This window comes from Hemibagrus wyckioides, linkage group LG03 (genome assembly GCF_019097595.1).
Source record: "Hemibagrus wyckioides isolate EC202008001 linkage group LG03, SWU_Hwy_1.0, whole genome shotgun sequence".
Taxonomy (NCBI): Eukaryota; Metazoa; Chordata; class Actinopteri; order Siluriformes; family Bagridae; genus Hemibagrus; species Hemibagrus wyckioides.
In genome coordinates, this window is record NC_080712.1 from 27262907 (window position 1) to 27282645 (window position 19739).

The following is a 19739-nucleotide window of genomic DNA, read 5'->3' on the forward strand; positions in this document are numbered from 1 at the left end:
AGACACCTTTCAACCAGAACCAGCATTTCAGCAATTTGAGCAACAGTAGATCACCTGTTGGATCGGATCACACAGACCAGCCTTCGCTCCCCATGTACATCAGTGAGCCTTGGCTGTCCATGACCCTGTCTCTGATTCACCACTGTTCCTTCCTTGGACCACTTTTGATAGATACTGACCACTGCAGACCGGGAACACCCCACAAGAGCTGCAGTTTTGGAGATGATCTGATCCAGTGGTCTAGCCATCACAATTTGGTCCTTCGTCAACCTCGCTCAAATCCTTACTCTTGCCCATTTTTCCTGCTTCTAACACATCAACTTGGAGGACAAAATGTTCACTTGCTGCCTAATATATCCCACCCACTAACAGGGGCCATGATGAGGAGATCATCAGTGTTATTCACTTCACCTCTCACTGCTCATAATCTTATACCTGATCAATGTAGATGACTTAATGTTACATAAGAATTATAATGCACAGATTCCTAACCCTAATCCAGACTAACATGTACAGGACAGGGGTTAAATCTGAATGAGGGCCGGGAGCCTGCGTTATAATAGCTATTACAATTTTTTTTATAGTAATTTGTATAACAGACTTTAAAATGTGTACAAATGTTTTATGGCAAAAAAAATATATATATATATAAGAATGAGAAATATAATGGAGACTGACCGGTGCTGCACAAAACACTGTTTTAAGTAATTTTTTTTAATGCAGTGATGGCATAGAATATCAATCAGGTATGTGTATATATATATAAATATATATATATATATATATAATATATATATATATATATATATATATATATATATATATATATAAATATATATAAATAAATAAATATAAATATATATATATAATATAAATATATATAAATATAAATATATATATATATATAAACATGAATATATATAAATATAAATATATATAAATATATATATAAATATATAAATATATATATAAATATATATATAAATATATAAATAAATATATAAATATATAAATATATATATATATATATATATATATATAAATATATATATATATATATATATATGACACACAAAGTAAACAATTTGATATGTATAGGAATCACTTTATTTGAAGCCATGAACTCAAATGCGGAAGTCTTCTCATTTTGGTCTTTGAACAGTTTTGTTAAAATATGTGCATCCTCTAATGGATGACTTCAAAATAACCGCTACTTTAAAATACTAACAGTTTAACATAAATCTAATTTAATGATAGCTAACTGTAAAGAATCTGAAGAGTCAATTCATCCTGATACTTTTTCATCTTTAAGATCAGCTGACCATGGTCTCTTAATCTTAAACACCAAACACACATTTTAACATTATTAACTAAGCCACATGTGGTGTTTTGCATGGACGAACATAAGTGCCACAACTTTCATCAAGAATAATTTTGTATTAAAAGAAAGGGGGGGGAGAAAAAACTGCATATGGAGAAAATCTCCACACAATGTAAAACACATCATGGTAGAGGACACTATCAAGCCAACAATGTTAATGTAAACTTAATATGAACTGATTAATGAACGATTTTTACAGTAGGTTTTCAACAGTGGAAAGTAAACTTACTAATATACAAATGCTACATTTACATACACACAACCTCAGAGCAGGATCTTTAGTCAGAAACAAGAAGAAAATATACACACCTGATCCCAGTAACACTGAACTTAAAGTTATTAAAATAATTTTGATTTTGAGAAGCATAGAAATTTTATATATATATACACACACAAATAATAATAATAATAATAATAATAATAATAATAATAATAATAATAATAATAATAATAATAATAATAATGAAAAAAATACAGCAGAGCCCTGCAAAATCCATACTCCGAAACTTTAATTTGTCTGGAACGTTCTCTTATTTTTTTAATTGTTATCTTGTGAAACATTTTGGTTACCAGTTTCCATGCAAGAAAAAAAAAAAAAAAAAAGGACTCTCATGACACACGGCTTCTTCTTTCTGCCTCAGTTTCCTCGTTTCACTGGCTCTCCGATCAGTTCGGGGCACTGCTCCTCCCCCTTGGCAATTCGGTCGCACTTACAAAGCAGGTCGTAGTTTATTTTGTCGGTGATGACGCTGTCGTTCTTGTACTCTGGATGCTTGGAGACAAATTCCCTCATCCACTTTGCCATGGTCATCAGTTCTCCTGAGGTTAATTAGAAGCAAGCACAAGACAGATTAAAAAAAGCCATAGGGCAACACGTGAGCATCAACAAACAGCATGCGATAGCTAGTCTTATTATTCAAGTTAATCTGAAACACTAATTGAACGATTTTTCAAAGGCACCCTTCATAAATGTACTGTAGTTTTGCAACTGAGATTTGCTAGTTATCACACTGGCCTTTGGACAACCGAGTTTGATACTGAAGACGTCAACACATCCGTGAGCCTTGTAACAAATGACACAATCTGATGTGATCTTTATTATACCATGTATTCATAAAGGAATAAAATAATACATGTCCTATATTTATTTGTTTTTTTAAATGGTGGATTACATAGCAGATGAATCTAAACATACAGGAATAAGGAATCCTGCAAAGACTGGAATTGTATAATAGAAAAAAAAAAAAAAAAAAAAGTGTTTACATATCCAGAGACTTGATGGTTTAACTGATTTTCTTATATTTATACCTGATACTATTAACATTTACAATGTAATTTGTTTTTTGTGTGAAGTAAAGAAACAAAAATAACAATAATTTAAAAAATGCTTATTACTTTTTAATGAAAATAGTATCTGCTGTGTCTCAGCAGCAGCTTTACTATAAGCTCAAGGGATTTTTTTTATTATTATTATTTGTAAGAGTTAATAAATGGATATTAGGTGAATGCTTGGAAAGGGGAAACGTGTACTGAATGGGACATTCATATAATATTTTTCACTGCCTTTATTTCAACCTGTAGCTGTAAAAGCACTGAGCTGCACATGTTATAAATGCAAAAGTCTATTAAATTAAAATGGAAACAAATGCTGAAGAGTAGTAATTGATTAAAATGGATCACAGAGTGCCTGACATGCCATATATGTAGTGTCACAGAGTATAAAATGGCTGTACAAACCTGAGGTCTATTTTCAACAAGACTGGAGATGTTATTGGGAAGCTATTATTTTTGAAATTTTTTTTTTAACTTACTAATAAATTATCCCTGCCATCGTGCTAACATGGGGCATAAACTGTATCTGAACCAGTATTCAAATACTGTCCACTGAGCATCCCATAGAGTCTTATCAGATATTCCAGGCAATATGATGGATCACACTGCAGAATTATTTAAGAAACCTACACCATTTTAGTATTTCATATTTAGGCTTCGGGTGCTTTTTGTAGTATTTGGTATTTCAAATGTAATCCTGTGCATACCCGATGCCCGCTTCTTAATAAGTTTCAGGTAGTTCAGGATGGCGCAGCGTGTGTCTACATCAACCTCCATGTTCTCCAGGTAGTAATTCAGAATTGGTACAAGTCCCTGGAACACTCCCTCCTGAAACCATGTTACAATAAAAACAGTTAGCTTGCATGCAAAAAAGCCAACACAATGTTTGCTTGCACTGATCTTTCAAAAGGCTAAATACGTTTTACCTTGCCGTTAATGATTGTGTCAACGCTCATCAGTGTGTATTCCTCATGATCGTCATTGGTCTCCACGCCGTTTTGGGCGGCTGACGCAGCCGAGTCGAACAAAGGGTTGCAGCCTTGAAGGAAATGATTTCGGATAAATGATGAATGGGATTCATCCGGATTCTCAGTTCATATATACGAGTCAGTTCAGTACAGTGAATATGTAAACAATCCATTCTTTACCTTTAAAGATATCCTTCCTGAAGTAAAACATGCCTTCTTGCACCGCGTTTCGCTTCTGGGCAACTTTCATGTTGTCGTCCACCTAAAACAATAATGCTGCATTTAGGTTTAAATGAGTAAAATGTTATGGCTTTGCTGATTGGAAAATCATAAGAGACAAACCTTCGACAATGGAATGAGGAAGTCTAACTTGTAGGAAAGGATCACTCGTGTAAGGAGAACAATGAACACAACATATGCGGCGTTCTCAAAGTCGGTTAACTGAACCTGTGCGTCAGAGGAATGTTTTCATTACTCGTGAATAAATATAGCAGCAGTAGCACACATGCTGTGGTCTTGAGAACATCATAAACAAAAATTGACGTGAGTATATGGGGAGGATTTAGACAAGCCTCACACCTCCATGGGCCGAAACTCGACTCTCCATCCTATGTCAGAATTCGGAGGAGGTGGTTTGAACCTCATGGTCTGCCAGTTAGTTGACTGAAGATTCTGAACAAGACCAAAAATGACAGGCATTTTGTCATTAAAAAAATCTGCTTTCAAAAGAAAATAGTAAAAAAATGTTTGCAGTAGAATTGAGCGCTTATACAAGTACCTCAAAATGGTCCGATTCGTTCTCGTCATCCAAATGAATCTTCTCCTCAAAGATTGACAGTGGGTCACGGATAAAGAGGTGGGCGATGTGCTGGGCCAGTAATTTATCAATGCCTGGAACATAGCTAAGTATTAACATACAGCTCTTATTTCAAAGGCAAAAAAATTAATGGTTTCTGATATCAACGTAGGGCAAAAACCCTGTTCTCCTTTAACCTGCGTCAAGGAGCTGATTGTAGATTTCATCATCTTTCGTCAACTCGATATCGTTGTATTTTTCCCCACAAAAGGAAAGGTAGCTGTCAATGGAGTCATATCTTGACTTGTGGATCCTGAACTTGTTGTTTTTCAGAGGCTGTAAAGAATGATCAGACAGGCACAAATGCTTTAAATGGAAAGTAAAGGAAAAAAGATCTATTTACATGCAATTTACTGTATTGATTTGTACAGACAAGTCCAAACATATAGTCTGATATCATTTTCAACTGCTGCTCTTACCTCCAGCCCTCGTTCTTCCTGAGTCCTGTCGTCCACTGAGGCCGAGATAACGCCCCAGCGGCAGTCGATATCGGACACGTAGCCACGATAGAAGGGAGAAGCAGCACTGAGGGCCATCTGCACATATTGCGACAAGCTATAGTTATAGTCTATAGTATATATAAAGCTGTAGTCTCAGACTGTTCAGTCACACATTCCATTAATCCAGTTATCAGTGAATTCATTCAATTTGTGTAGTGCTTTTAACAATGTAAGGTTGTCACCAAGCAGAAATCTGGATAAAAATCCATAAAAGTATATATATTTATCCCCAATGAGCAAGCCGGAGATGTCAAGTGGCAAGGAAAAACACACTAAGATGACAAATGATCCAAAAAGTGCAATTGTGTAGCCAGGGACTAATATATAAGCATCAGAGTTATTTCTGAATTTGTTAGTTTTCACTTGAAGTCCATTTTGTGTTAATCCTTTCCTTTAATACAGTTTTTAATTTTAGTTTTAATTTAACTAGGATTACCACATTAAAAAACAAAAACATACAGTTTGTATTTGCCAGTTAGAGTCTGTTTTTATGTCTCATTTAAGTACACTACCAGTCAAAAGACAGTAGACTAGACACAGTTAATGCTAATAGCATTAAAAGGGACGCCTTCACCCTTGACATGTCTAGTGTTCACGCCTGAAATACTGTTTAAACAGGAAGGAAGCCATTAAAAAGAAACTGCTTCAGACATTTAACACTGCTGTGACTCTACTCGGTTTCTGACACGTTTCATTTTATGTAGGTTGTTCCTTTGTCACCCGTCTGTAGTCACTTAAGATGACTCGTTTCCCCAAAAAGATTTCATTTAGAGCTTAGCAGGAGTGACCTATTTGAGAAAAGCCTGATAAAGGTCATTGAGATGATGCAAGGTGTGTGTAATGCTTCATCATGAACGCTGAAGTTAATTATTATTAAAAAAAGAACACCGTGAATAAACCACTTGACCGGTTATGTTTAATCACTGAACTATTTAAAGTGTACATTTTGTATTTTAACAGGTTAACAATTGTTCCAGTTTGTCACACAGGACAAGCGTTCACATCACTCTATAACACTACTCACCACTATGGGGCAGAATGTAGCCAGCTGGTCGTAGAGGTATCGAGCCTCACTGATGCTGCAAGCTTGAAATGTGACCTAAATAACAGCAGGAGGTTTGTAATTATTCACACAGCAGAAGATGAGTAACATTTTACCTGTTTAACAGATAAAAGAGTTAACTTTAACACCACTTAGAACAGAATAAAAGAAAAGATATACTGTAGTGTAGGGCAGAAGGTTTACCTGCAGACAGCAGTTTCCCATTCCGAAGCCCATGGCGTCCATGTAGATGTGGTCAGGCATGGCTGCACTCGCCGCCTCCCCATCGTCCTCGGGAAACGTCTCCACAAACGGACTTGGCGTGTTCTGATCTTTGAAGACTATGAAAAGAAGAAAAAACCATACGAGGTTCAATCTGATTCACAGAATTCATTTCCTAAAACTTCTTACTCTTCCGTACACCTTACTTTCTCCGATATGGAATTTCCACTTTGAGACAATCTGGGATAGCATTACACCCACGCAGTATCAACTCAAAGGGTAATTCGAGTCAGCTAGCTTTTGAACAACGCATATCAGGTTCTCGTATGAACTTCACAAAGTATGCACAGTGTCTCTATGCGTTATCAATTCTGCCTTCACATGACATGGTTAGCATTAGGGCCAGAGATGGAAAATCTGTTTACTTTTTGGTAGCTCCAATTCTCATTTGAAAAAAACAAAAACACAATTTCAACAAAACTACACCAAAAACAAAGTACAATATTAAACGAGGGGATAGTGACTCACTCGGTACGTTAATCACCACCTTTTCCCCCCTTCTGTGACGAATGTTCCGGGTCAAAGTGCTGAAACAGATAAACACGTGACCTTGTTTATTACCTGCAACACGCAGAATATTGCACTACTTTGTCCATCGCACTGCAGTAATAATAATAATAATAATGCAACGATTGTACGACTATACCAGAGATATCTGAATTAGTTACATGGCCTCTTATATTAGTTATTTATATATTTAGAAAACACATTTTATTGTTTTGAAAAACACCCTCTGGGCTAATTCAATCTCAAGGTCCACACCCTGCCAGTAATATGAAGCTGCTGTTTATCAAACAAGAATGCAAAAAACCTGCTAGAGGCAATAAACCTGAAAGCAAGAAGACTCCAAGACTCCTGACCTGAATCGGGGATGCCTGTTGATGGCCTCATCGGGGAAGAAGAGGGATTTGCTCGCTCCTTTTTCGACAGGTGTCGGCCTGTATTCTGGCTGTGTGAACCCCGGGCATCCTAACCTGAATGAAAATGGAAATTTTCCGTGTCAAACTGTTAAAAAATCTCTAGTTCATTCCAGGTCACACTTCTTCATTCAGATTTGCTAATTACCTCCGCATACAGCAGTATATGGAATGTGGGGCATGATTAATAACTCAGATATTCAGAGACAACGATAAAGAAAGCAAAAGAAAAGGAGAGAGAGGCATGCCAAACACCAAAAAGGCAAGGAATGCCAAAGTTGATCTGATCTGGAAGAACTGGAGAATCCTGCACAAAGCCCTGACTTCAACCCCAACACCTTTGGGATGAACTGGAATATTCATCCCCAGGCCTCCGCACCCAACATCAGTGTCTGATCTCACTAATGCTCTTGTGGCTGAATGAACACAAATCCCCGTGGCCACATTCCAATATATGGCCTTCTCTGAAGAGTAGAGGCTATTATACCAGTGAATTACCCCGTGTGAAGTGAATGCCCTGTTCTTCACTGCTGGTCAGTTCAAATGATTATGATCTGTTGGTGCGGTGTGTATTCCGCATCGGTGGCTCCATGTTACCTGGGAAACGATGTGATTGTGCAGAGAGTCTCGTCCTTTTTTAGCATGGACGAGGCCTCCCTCCTCCGTTTGCCCATGTTGTCTTCGACTGTGTTGAACTCGGACATGTTCCCTCCGTAAGGCTGTCCTGGGGTGCCCTCAATCATGTAGCTGCCATACTCTGGTCTCCACAGGGTTGGATGGCTGCAAATTATGGTAGTGTGGGGAAAAAAACAAAAACAGTCTACTCAACTCTGGGATCACTTTTTTAGCTTGTTACATACTTGCATCATGGCACTAGCCATCACGCCTCTCCAGTGTTGACTAACACACAGCATGAACAAATATGACTAGCAGCAGATTACCATCGCACATTTGCATGTAAAAATTAGACTAGTCCGTCAGGATAAACATGTATGCAAAGTGAAACAGGGTCTGTTGACGTGTAGTACAGGGGGGAATAGTGCACTTGGTGTCCACTGTGCAGCAGAGAGGCAGTAATGAAAGCTAAAGCTTTCCAGCTGCCCTACTAGAAATTGTTTTTTTTTTCTTGCGTTGGGTTTGGCTCCACACCTCCTGATATAAACAAGGCATGTCCATTCAGGAAAGCGCTGTGCAAACACAGTCACGTGAGAATGGGCTGACTTTCTTACTATCACCGTTTTATGTGATTATTTACCATAGAATACTTACGTTAGAAACAAAAAACATGCACTTAATGATTTGTGCTTAATGATTATAACACGCCAAATATAATTATCATCATTTAAAAACTGGATGCATCACAAGATGTTGAATTATTGTTTGTGAACAGTAAAATACACACCCACACACAACACAGTTGTTCTTAGAATGCTGTATTACGCAGCAGGAAATGAAGATCAGATCATACGATCTCAGGTAAAAAGACTACATGAGCTGCAGGTTTGCGTGACAAAGGGCAGCGGTGACTCACTTGGGGTCGACCTTTTCCCCCTTTTCTTGCAGTGTGTCCAACACTTTGTTTCCATTCAGGACCAGACGAGCCTTTTCGTTTTTCTCGTCCAGTTCCACCAACATGTACTCCACCTACGAGGAAAAAAACAACAACCAGGAACTGTGAAAGAGCAACTTTGAATTTTCCTAGAAAATCAACAGTAGATTATTGGTCAAGTCTGGTCAAGCCAAGCCAAGCTTTACATATAAACACAACAGAAGCAAACCTCATGTGCTTTACAGTAACATGTATAGGATCTAAACACAATGACAAGTGTGTATAATTAATCAAAAGCTAAAGAATAAACACTAAAGAAGTCTAAAGACGAGCTTTAAAGACAGTCAGTGTTAGAGAGGCCCTGATGTTTCAGTGCTTCGGGCCAGCTACACAAATAAACCTGATCTCAAATTATTCTTATTATTTCTTACTAAATGTTGTGCAGGGAACTGTTTTGTTCTGTAAAACCCAAATTAAAAATAAAACCTGATCTCCAATAGATTTCCAATGTGAAGGAGGAATAGATAAAAGACTGGGCTCTTTAGTGACCTCGGGGCTGTATACGCTTGAAGGAGCGCGCACATGTAGTTAGGAGCCATTTTGGGTGTTAATATTCCACTAACAACATCGTAACAACAATGTACAAAGGTGTTGGAGCACCGTGCATAGTAATAAATAAACCATAAACTAATGACTTTGTTAAAATGTGTAATGTGTGCATAGGCATGTCGTTTTAATCCCGGACCAATAAGGCTTTTAGAGCCACACTTATTTTTCTTCAATGTTACGTAATCGAAGTCTTTCGCTGCCTATTGATACTTACATAAGCCAGATATTTTCTAAATCGAATAAACAGGAATTCTGCTGTGAAAGGTTTTTAAACAACATTATAAAACACCATTGTGATCACTTTCCCACTTTCTTATCTCTGATCTCGGCACTGAGACCACTGTCTGAATAGGAGATTAATCTAAAACTAACAACATTCCAGCGTTTCTACAACAGCAAAGCACACTGATGTTACTTGTCCTGCAGCTGAAATGTTCCATAATATAAACTGTTTATGTTCAGCATAGGCTTTTGACTAAAAGCTACTTCCTTTGTACCTTATACTCGCTCTTTGAGGTTTTAGGCTGCTGTGTGGAATAGGATCCATGACGCAGTCTCTCTCGAAGGAGACAATCAAAGTAGTATTGTTACATTCTCAAACATTTACATGTACTCATGCACATGAACTTTGCATGATTGAACATACAAACATTTGCATACTTAAAACCATAACCATAAACCATCGAGCCAGACGGACTAGCCTTCACATCCCAAGCCTCGGACACCTACGATCACGTCACTGGTTCTCCTTCCTTGGACCTCTTTTGCTTTTAAGTACTAACCACTGCATACACCCCAAAACACCCACTGTTCTGGAGATGCTCCAAAATCCTTACGCTTGCCCATTTTCTCTGCTTCCAACACATCAACTTTAGGAACGTACTGTTCAGCCTAAAATATCCAAGGCCTCGACATGTTCCACTGTAATGAGACAATGTTATTTACTTCACTTGTCAGTGGTTTTAATATTATAGCTGAATGGTATGTGATATAATGCATGCTTTAGTGATTTTTATATATATCGGTGTTGGTAGCTCAAGTGGTTAAGGCTCTGGGTTCTTGACCAGAAGATCGAGGATCAAGCCCCAGCACCGCCAAGCTGCCACCATTGGGCCCTTAAGCAAGGTCCCCAACCCACCCTGCTCCAGGGGTGCTACATCACGGCTGACCCTGCGCTCTGACCCCAACCTCCAAGGATGGGATATACGAAGAAAAAATTTCACTGTGCAGTAATGTATATGTGACAAATAAAGACTTATATATAAAACTTAATATATAACATGAGGTGATAGGGCAAAGTGAGCAGAGCTGAAAGCGTTCTTATGAATGGGAAAGACTTCTTATTGCTCTAATAAAGAAAAGACATGGTAGAAAAATGAATTTTTAATAAACAAACAAACAAAAACACGATTCCCGTGACCACCTGCAAACAAATCTGACAGACAAGTGTGATCCATGTTACACACACAGCCAAATTAAACACAATAACAAAACAAACATGACTCGTAGTGAACGTAGTAAAAGTAATGGTGAGATCTGCACCTGCTGCACGCGCTCAATCCTCAACCCGGGAGCACGAGACACTAGGAAGGGCGCAAGGGTTTCTCATTCCAGCCCATAAGTAGTGCACTTGTACAGTGAGGACTGAACCGTTCGGGTTTCAGCCGCCGATCTGGCAAGCTAATTTTTGCTCTTTTGTGTTAGAAATGCTGCGAATCGGACCAAAAGCACGCCACATTGTTTCCGAGTTACATCACTGCGTGCAACTGACCCCGCACGAGGCTTTGTACACAATCACGAGCTTTCAGGAAATGCATGAGAATAGACACTCACTCACCTCATCGCCCCATTTTAGCACATCCTTCTGCCGGTCCTTCACCTTGTTGTAGATGTTGAGGAACTGCAGAATGCCGTGTTTTCGGACATGGTCGGCATATTTCTTGGTTTCTGTCCAGTTAAGCGGGGAGCCTTGAGACAGCAAGCCCATTAGCACGGAATGCAGAAACTTTCCCACACACAGGCACGAGACTCACCAGCGCGAGCTACTCTTTATTTGGTGTTTGACGGACGGATAAAATAAATACGGCACCCTGAGCAATAAATAAACCGCTTTATACACACGAGGTTAAATAAAGCGACAGCGACTTGTATCTACTAGCTTGCTAGCAGCCAGAGAGAAAGAGGCCTTAACGGTTTTTTTTTTTTTGACACGCCGTGTCCTCTAAGCCAGCGTCCTCGCTCGTGCTCACGTATGTAAGCTACTAGCGATGAACAAAAAAATAAATGGTGCGAGGTTTTTTTTTTTTTAAAAAAGCGGTGAATGTGACGAGTGCTTCCCGCACTGTGTCGGCTAAATCACTATGAACTCAGTGCCTTGGCTCTTACACACTCAGAATCCGTGTGCAGTTTGAGCACTGTTTCACTCCGCGCGAGACGCGATGTTAATAGAGTCCACGTGACTGCTTTAGGCTGAGGTGCGTCATCTAATGACTCAGCAGTTCTCCGTTTCTCTTTCTAAAGGCGGGCTAACGGAGGTAGGCTGTTGTCAAGACAACGGCGCTCGCGCTGGACTGTTGCGCTCATCATGACATTGCAAAAAATTTTTTTTTTTTTTTTCTATTTTCTTTTTCTTTAAAACATTTCCGGATAAAAAATAAGCGTTAATGTTTTATACATATATAGTGATCTAGGCGCACAGCACTTTAGTTGACTTCTTTCTTCTTCTTTCTTCTTCTTCTTTCTGCTTCTTCTTCTCTCCAGTAGGACCAGTGAATAATTCACTTCCCTTTTTAAGCAAATTTTGAGAATTATAAAAATCTAAAAGCTATTAAAAAAAAATTCACCTTGGTCTGACCAGTCACCAGCTACTAAGGCAGAGCTAAAGTTTTTCAGCTAAACATGAATTTAAATACCAAATACTGAATTTAAACATATATTTTTTTTATTCAATAAATAAATAAATAAAATAAATCTTTGGAGGTAGAATTAGCTGAACTCAGAAATACTTTATTTCTACCAGCACTCACCTGCTAGCAAAGACGGTCCACCAGTTTCTTGGTGCTTGGATCACTACACCATATCTGATGATCAGGCATAACATTATGACCACCTGCCTAATATTGCGCCCCACCCCTGCCAAAACAGCCCTGATCCATCAAGGCAGACTCCAGTAGATCCCTGAAGGTGTGCTGTGGTATCTGGCACCAAGATGTTAGCAGCAGATCCTTTAAGTCCTGTAAGCTGTGAGGTGGGGTGAATACTTACTGGACTTAAAGGATACTTTTGATAGATACTGACCACTGCAGACCGGGAACACCCCACAAGAGCTGCAGTTTTGGAGATGCTCTGATCCAGTGGTCTAGCCATCACAATTTGGCCCTGGTCAAACTCGTTCTAATCCTTACTCTTGCCCATTTTTCCTGCTTCTAACACATCGACTTTGAGCACAAAATGTTCACTTGCTGTCTAATATATCCCACCCACTAACAGGGGCCATGATGAGGAGATCATCAGTGTTATTCACTTCACCTGGTAGTGCTCATAATGTTATGCCTGATCAGTGTATTTGACCCATATATAAATATGTGGTCCATTTAGCTTGTACAGGAATGCCAATCAATCATGTTTTTGCATTTTTGCATGTCATGATGAAGTTACATTTGAAGAGCAACCCAATTGGAAGCCACACCTGAATCTATTGAAAGCCAGGATCAACTGTTTAAACAGGTGAGTTAGGTGTGGCTCAAATTTGATTGGAATTTAAACCTTCAACCCACCGAGCATTATGATAAGATTGGGTATCTGTGGTCTCGTCCAACTGGTTCAACCTCCTACTGGTTCAGAAGCAGTCCGATTCGGAAAATTTTAATACTTTTGGGTTTTTGATTCACTATTTTCAACATATATGTACTTTCACACACACACATACACACACACACTAACAATAATAATAATGTCATGGATTTGATTCATTCCGACTAAAGAAAGCCCAGAAGCAAAGTAGGCTGCATTACCGTAGAGAAGATTTGTATTGTGGTGACCGACACAAATGTCAGCCAGTTTGTATGTAGTATTTCTCAAGAGAATCATGAACTCGAAACTGCTCCAAAAAACGACATCAGCAACATTTTATAGGAACCTTTAATAAATATGCAGAACTTGGAGACGTACAATGAACCTGCGTAATTCACCATACAATGAATCAGCATAAATACAAACATTACTCTTCTCAAATCAGTCACATTTTAAAAACATTTTGATACCTTCGTTGTGTGGTTGACCCTCTGTTCAGTTTCCAAGAACCTACGAGTTTTAAAACATGAGCTGGTAGGAATAATCGGAAATCTTTATTGCCTACGTAGTCAGCTCAGGTATGTAGCTTTGATTCCATTAACCCCTTCATCGTTTTACAAAACATGTCATCCCTGTCGAACCTTCCACCTTGAGTGTTCTAAAGCTTCATTTTTTTTTAAAAATATATTTTACTGTTGTCTATTAAAGTATCAGATGGAAAAGTAAACTGCTTCGATTACACCTACACCTGGCAGGTAGGACTAACTAAAGTGAAACACTCACCACTACTCCATATTCATATTCATTACACTTTTAGCTTATGGGAGCAGTATTTAATAGTGAGCCATCAATGGATGATGTGAGATATTAGATTGTTAAGCTTTTATATATATATATATATATATATATATATATATATATATATATATATATATATATATATATATATATATATATATATAAAATTGGCTTCCTTAGAACTCAAGTACATAAATCTCATACTTTTGTGACTTCAGATACATACTTCATGATGATGTACTGCCAACTGCATCAGTGTCTAATTATAAGCCTTGGCCCCATTTTAAAATACAACTATTAAGTGAATTACGGCTAAATATTTTGAATTAGAAAATGCTTTCTGCTGTTAAAACACAAAAAAAAAAATTTTTGAACAAAAAAACTTAATCGTATATCAGTGTCCTCATAAGCTATGAGCCACTTTAATACTTGAAAATTCATCTTAAATTTGAAGAATAATTCCAGATTTGATCAAATCGAAAAGGAAAAGGAATACATCGCATAACATATTGTCAATTGAGTTGATGAACTGTTTAGTATGTGATTGCTCATTAAAATGACCACAGGATAGGTTTTTATTAATGAGTATGGTTGGCCTGAGTCTGAATAGTAATTCACAGTTGAGAGGAAAAGCTTAGAAATATATTATGAATGATCAACCTAGCAATATTCCCCTGTCCTATTTTGTCACCTATATACTGACAGGAGCAGATGATACTGAGCTGGCCCTGGATTCTCGTGTTTTGCGGGTGGGGATATTAAGAACACAGCATGAGATGCCCACTGTAGCCTCAGGCAGCTCATCATCGTCAGTCCATTCATTAAGGTCAGGGTTGTATACCTGAATGCATTTCTTGTACTTCTTTTCCACCTCGTTCCATCCGCCCAGGAGGTAAATCTTATTATTCAGTGTGGCCACGCCTGCCGTGCTCACGCCTGTGTGCAAGGGGGCAACGTAGCTCCACTGGCCTGTATGAGGGTTGAAACATTCGACTGGCAAGACGTCAACCCTTTCCCCCCGCCCTCCGAGCTGGCTACCACCGAGAACGTAAGCCCGATCTCCAGCAGTGGTGGAACAATGCCAGCCTCTCGGAGTGCTCAGGCTATTTTTATCCTGCCAACTATCTGTTGATGGGTCATACGAGCACACAGCCCTAGAGTAGGCATTGTTGATGTAACCTCCAGTTACCAAGATCTTGCCATCGATGATTGTGCTAGCATGACAGCATCTTGGTACCTCCATTGGGGCTTTCAACTGCCACTGGTTAGAGGATGGAACATAACACTCGATGGAAGCCTGGCAGCCATCTGAGTTGCGTCCACCAACAGCAAACAGAAGACCATTAAAGGTGTTGATGCTGAAATGTGTACGCTTTTGGATCATGCTGGTGAGATGAATCCATGTGTTGAATCTGGGGTCATATCTGTGTGCAAAAAAATGACATGGATTTGCTTAGTAAACTTGAGCCAAAATGTCAACATTACAAGGCATTTCTGCAAATAAAGCAATAGGGAAAACATTTACCTGCAGAAATTGCTCACAGCATGCTTTGCTTGGTTCCTGGCATCATTCTGGTCTTCGCCACCAGCCACGTAAAGGAAGCCATCTAATACAGCCACACACTGATTGAAGCTCTTTGCAGGCATTTCAGTCAGCTTGTTCCAGATGTTATCCTCATCCCTATAAAGAACGTCCCTGCTCAGGGACTTTTCGGTCAAGGCAGGCCGTCCACCCACGGTAAGCAGTACTTTTTGGCCACCACGGACCTTGGTTCTTCTGGACTGGAGGATGTTTTGTTGGTATGGAAGCAGATGGTAATTCATAGCGTCCACCAGAAGACGGTGACACTCTGGATCTTGCATCATCCTGGGAACAGTCTGGACATGGTTGACCAGATCTTGAGGTGTGATGGTGCCAAAGCGAATGTGCGTCAACAGGTCTGGGGCATACTTCAGTCTCTTCTCGTCAAAGTCTAACCACTTGATGGCAATCTGAAAGGCTGTGAGCTCAGTCGGCAGCTGCAAGGAGTCATCTGTTAAGAAGTCGCTGATCTGCTCATAGGTGAGCTTCAGGAATTGTTCCATCTCGGAGAACTCAATGAAATTCTCACGCATGAACTTCTGCGCTGCCTCCTTTGTTTCTTTCAGGTTGTATGTATCTGCAATGTTGACCACGTACATACAGTTTTCAACGCTGATCTCCTGCATTAGGAAGTCACTGCACATCTTAACCAGAGTGTGAATCTGTAACAGCATGGCTGCTGAAATCGTGCTGCCAATGGTGTAGAGCGACAAGGTCAGTTTTCCAGAGTAGGCATACGTGATAGCCGTGGCCAAACCGACTGGGGACAGCTCATTGAGGTCAATTTTTTTAAGGGATGGATCCTTCTTGAGAATGTTATGGATATGCTCACTACAAGATGCCATCACAACTTTGTGCACATCGAATGACTTGGACTTGGTTGCTATCGTCAGATCACACAGGAAGCTCTCTTGTCTCATGTTGCTAAGGCCTTCTAGTAGGTTTGGGGCATAGGCAGCGTCGTTGACCTCTGTTGAGATGCAGCTAAAGCCATTGCCACCTTCCAGAAGAGTGTTCAACCCATTGATTTTATTGACTGGGCTGTCTTCCACCATGATTGTCATCTCATTGATGTCTGCTTTATTCTTCTTAGCGGCCTTGTTCTTTTTGGGTGCCATGACTGTAGCAGGGGGTCACAGCCCAGACCTAAAATAAGTGAGTAAATTTATCAATTGTCATAATCACAACTGTTAAGCATTTATAAAATGGTATCTTTAAATAATAAGGAAGACACAGGTATGTTTTCACTATGTATTCTTTCATTATGTATTTTTAATCTGGACACAAGTAACCTTAAAAACCACTGAGGTACTTTTAAATGTTAAAAATCTTCATTTTAAACTAGATATTTAATCTTAATGTTATGAAAATATTATTATAATAAGTTCTATGCCTCTTGTGTCCTAGGGTTTCAATATAAACATTTGATTGATTCTGATGGCAACTGGACTTTTATAAAGAGCTTCAGAAAACCTAAAGTAGGCTCTCAAAACCAAACATTCAAAACTATGTATTAACTCTATTCTTTTGAAAACTACAACATTTATCTTTATAACACTTATGAAACATCATGTTTAATAATACTGTGGAAAAAAAGCAGGATGTACTCTTGAAAGAGTTGTGTTATCGCAGGATATTGTGCATCAACATGCCTGTCTCTGCATCTGTCACAGTTTATCACTAGCAGGTCCAGGAATAGCAGCAGAGCTGGATCGTTTACTCTAACTGTCCTTTTATAGGCTTTGTGTCATGGCCTACAACCGTGTGCACACATCAAGTTGTTTAATTTATTTCCTAAATGATATACATGTTAACACGAATCATTCAAATACTTGATCAGATAAAGCAAACTTTAGACACAGTATTGGTTTTAGTCTCAGTTACTCCATGCATGTCCTCACATGTTCATGATAAAGTGCTAACAGGTGACAACTGCTCTTAAACACAGAAAGAAAGTGTTACTAGGGCATTATAGCAGAATACCCTCAGTCTGTTGCTTTGACTGGGACATGCGTAAACTTAAAACACAAACTTCCAACACATGACTGAAGTGTAATATCTAAGAGAAAGTGTATCAGTCACTTAGATATATGCTATTAACTATAATGAAAAAGAAAACAATACTAATGACTGTAGGAATATGAGCAGGTTTAAATAAAGGAAATGCTTTAGCTTACCTATGCCGAGATGAAGTAGGTGCCGGTGAGGGAAGGACTTGCAGCTCCACGTTGGTCTGCAGGAGAGATAAGACAGAGAGAGAGAGAGAGAGAAAGAGAGAGAGAGACGGACACTGTAGCTGTGGTCAGGTGGTCAGAGACGAGCCCCTCCTTCCTTCACTGAGAAGACAGAGAAGACGTGATTGCGCAATAAAGCTCCTCTCTTTTCCCCTTAATGTGACACATCCCTTCTTCATCTCATTCATTGTGTGAGGCACGTGGACCGAGTGCACAGACTAAAAAAAAACACTGGAAACCTATCAAGTCAACATCTTCAGGCATGAAACATAAACAAAACTTTGTAAAAGTCCACAAATAGTAAATAATAATTATTATTAAGCACACACAGTACATTAAGCAGCCAACCATGTGATATATGAATAGCTACAATAATTATAAAATGTTACAAAGCCTATTAACATCATGACAGTAAAACTTAATAGTGGTTAATGATATGACTTGCAGTATTCATAATTACCTACATAAAACATAATAATCATATAGGCATATATTATATAATATACCCATATATTAGGCTATTAGTATTATTAATCTCCCTTTTTACAATTTAAAGCATGTGTGTACATATGGTGTGAGCACCTAGCAACCTCTACTTATTCCGTATCTAGATAACATTGACAAGCTTGAAAGTTTTACCCCCTCAGTAATATTTGATTAGAATTCAGTCCATGAAGTGGCCGAATATTCTATCCCATTAAGTTCGAATGGGCCGTCAACTAAAAATGCATTATTTTAGGTTCACTTTAAGTTTATTATAAATAGTTCTGTGTGCTTGTTATGATGAATCCTAGCAATAAAGTAGACCTAGATTAACATGCAGTTTTTTTATGCAGTTTTCCTGGAAAAGGTAATATCCTGCAACCTCAGATCAAATTTATTCATTTGCGATTGTCTCCAGTGGCAAAGTGTAGAGTTTTTTAATTGAAATGGTACCTGACCTCACAAATACAGTACATGTTAACTTACACATATTGTAGCTTATATATACTGATCAGCGATTATAACCTCTAACAGGTGAAGTGAATAACACTGATTATCTCCTCATGTTAGTGGGTGGGATATACTGTATTAGGCAGCAAGTGAACATTTTGTCCTCAAAGTTGATGGGCAAGCGTAAGGATTTGAGCGAGTTTGACCAGGGCCAAATTGTGATGGCTAGACGACTGGATCAGAGCATCTCCAAAACTGCAGCTCTTGAGGGGTGTTCTCGATCTGCAGTGGTCAATATCTCTCAAAAGTGGTCCAAGGAAGGAACAGTGGTGAACTGGAGACAGGGTCTATATATATATATATATATATATATATATATATATATATATATATATATATATATATATATATGTCATTTATTTATTTTGTTTATTTATTTACTATGAAACAAATAATGTTTTTGTTTGCTTGGTACCTACATGTGCCTGTTTTTTGTGACAAACTACTCCTTATTGTTCCTTATTTCTGCGCATGCGCTCTTCACTTCACTCCTCTCTTCATTCCTCATATACACAGTATTAATGCGTCCTCCCTGCATCCTTTATGCTGCTTATATCATGTTGGAAGCATTTAATGACAATACAGTTTAACTCTATCAAACTCCACTCACCATATTTTTTTTTTATGTTGAACGCATTTATCCATAAGGCCATAATAAAACCGTGAACAAAAACAGATAAACCACTTGCTGTGTTGTTTTATGAAGAAGATGCTAATTTAATAAGCTAGCTCGGACATGCCGGTCTCCTGCCTGTATAAAAATGCCGGCTGTCTTCAGCTGCTTTTCCGTTTGCTGTGCCTCTGTCACCCGTCATGGCATCGGCAGACATTAAGAAAGTGCTGGAGCTCAAACTTCAGCTGAAAGAAAGCACCGGAGGACACACGGTATTGTTTAATGTTTTTG

The 19739-nt window shown here is 38.6% G+C and overlaps 3 protein-coding genes across 3 annotated transcripts in view; 1 reads left to right on the forward strand and 2 right to left on the reverse strand.

The window, feature by feature from the left end:
• Positions 1-1084: 1084 nt before the first annotated feature.
• On the reverse strand, positions 1085-11883 carry gclc (glutamate-cysteine ligase, catalytic subunit). The gene is made up of 16 exons (XM_058386232.1): positions 11274-11883; positions 8810-8922; positions 7876-8058; positions 7222-7335; positions 6830-6888; positions 6284-6420; positions 6062-6136; positions 4957-5073; positions 4675-4813; positions 4460-4572; positions 4261-4353; positions 4024-4128; positions 3862-3943; positions 3640-3752; positions 3421-3541; positions 1085-2200 (listed from the first exon to the last, which is right to left on the reverse strand). The coding sequence occupies exons 1-16, from the start codon at positions 11421-11423 to the stop codon at positions 2019-2021; spliced, it is 1896 nt and encodes a 631-aa protein (XP_058242215.1). The 5' UTR covers positions 11424-11883; the 3' UTR covers positions 1085-2018.
• A 1675-nt stretch (positions 11884-13558) lies between these two features.
• klhl31 (kelch-like family member 31) lies at positions 13559-17938 on the reverse strand. The gene is made up of 3 exons (XM_058379241.1): positions 17786-17938; positions 15552-16754; positions 13559-15450 (listed from the first exon to the last, which is right to left on the reverse strand). Exons 2-3 carry the CDS (start codon positions 16724-16726, stop codon positions 14718-14720), a joined length of 1908 nt encoding a protein of 635 aa, XP_058235224.1. The 5' UTR covers positions 16727-16754; positions 17786-17938; the 3' UTR covers positions 13559-14717.
• A 1588-nt stretch (positions 17939-19526) lies between these two features.
• The window catches only part of eloal (elongin A, like), an 8380-nt gene continuing 8167 nt past the window's right edge, over positions 19527-19739 (forward strand). The window contains exon 1 of the mRNA XM_058380770.1: positions 19527-19720. Coding sequence (XP_058236753.1) covers positions 19649-19720 — 72 coding nt within the window. The 5' untranslated portion in view covers positions 19527-19648. The remainder of the gene's footprint in view (positions 19721-19739) is intronic.

What these genes read in the sequence shown, in the direction of transcription:
- gclc (XM_058386232.1), bottom strand. Translation starts at nt 11,423, where the DNA reads ATGGGCTTGCTGTCTCAAGGCTCCCCGCTTAACTGGACAGAAACCAAG. An exon ending in TGCTAAAATGGGGCGATGAG is followed by an intron (nt 8,923 to 11,273) that starts GTGAGTGAGTGT and finishes TTTTCCTCGTAG; the next exon opens with GTGGAGTACATGTTGGTGGA. An exon ending in CAGGAAGGATATCTTTAAAG is followed by an intron (nt 3,753 to 3,861) that starts GTAAAGAATGGA and finishes ATTTCCTTCAAG; the next exon opens with GCTGCAACCCTTTGTTCGAC.
- klhl31 (XM_058379241.1), bottom strand. Translation starts at nt 16,726, where the DNA reads ATGGCACCCAAAAAGAACAAGGCCGCTAAGAAGAATAAAGCAGACATC. An exon ending in GCTGTGAGCAATTTCTGCAG is followed by an intron (nt 15,451 to 15,551) that starts GTAAATGTTTTC and finishes TTTTGCACACAG; the next exon opens with ATATGACCCCAGATTCAACA.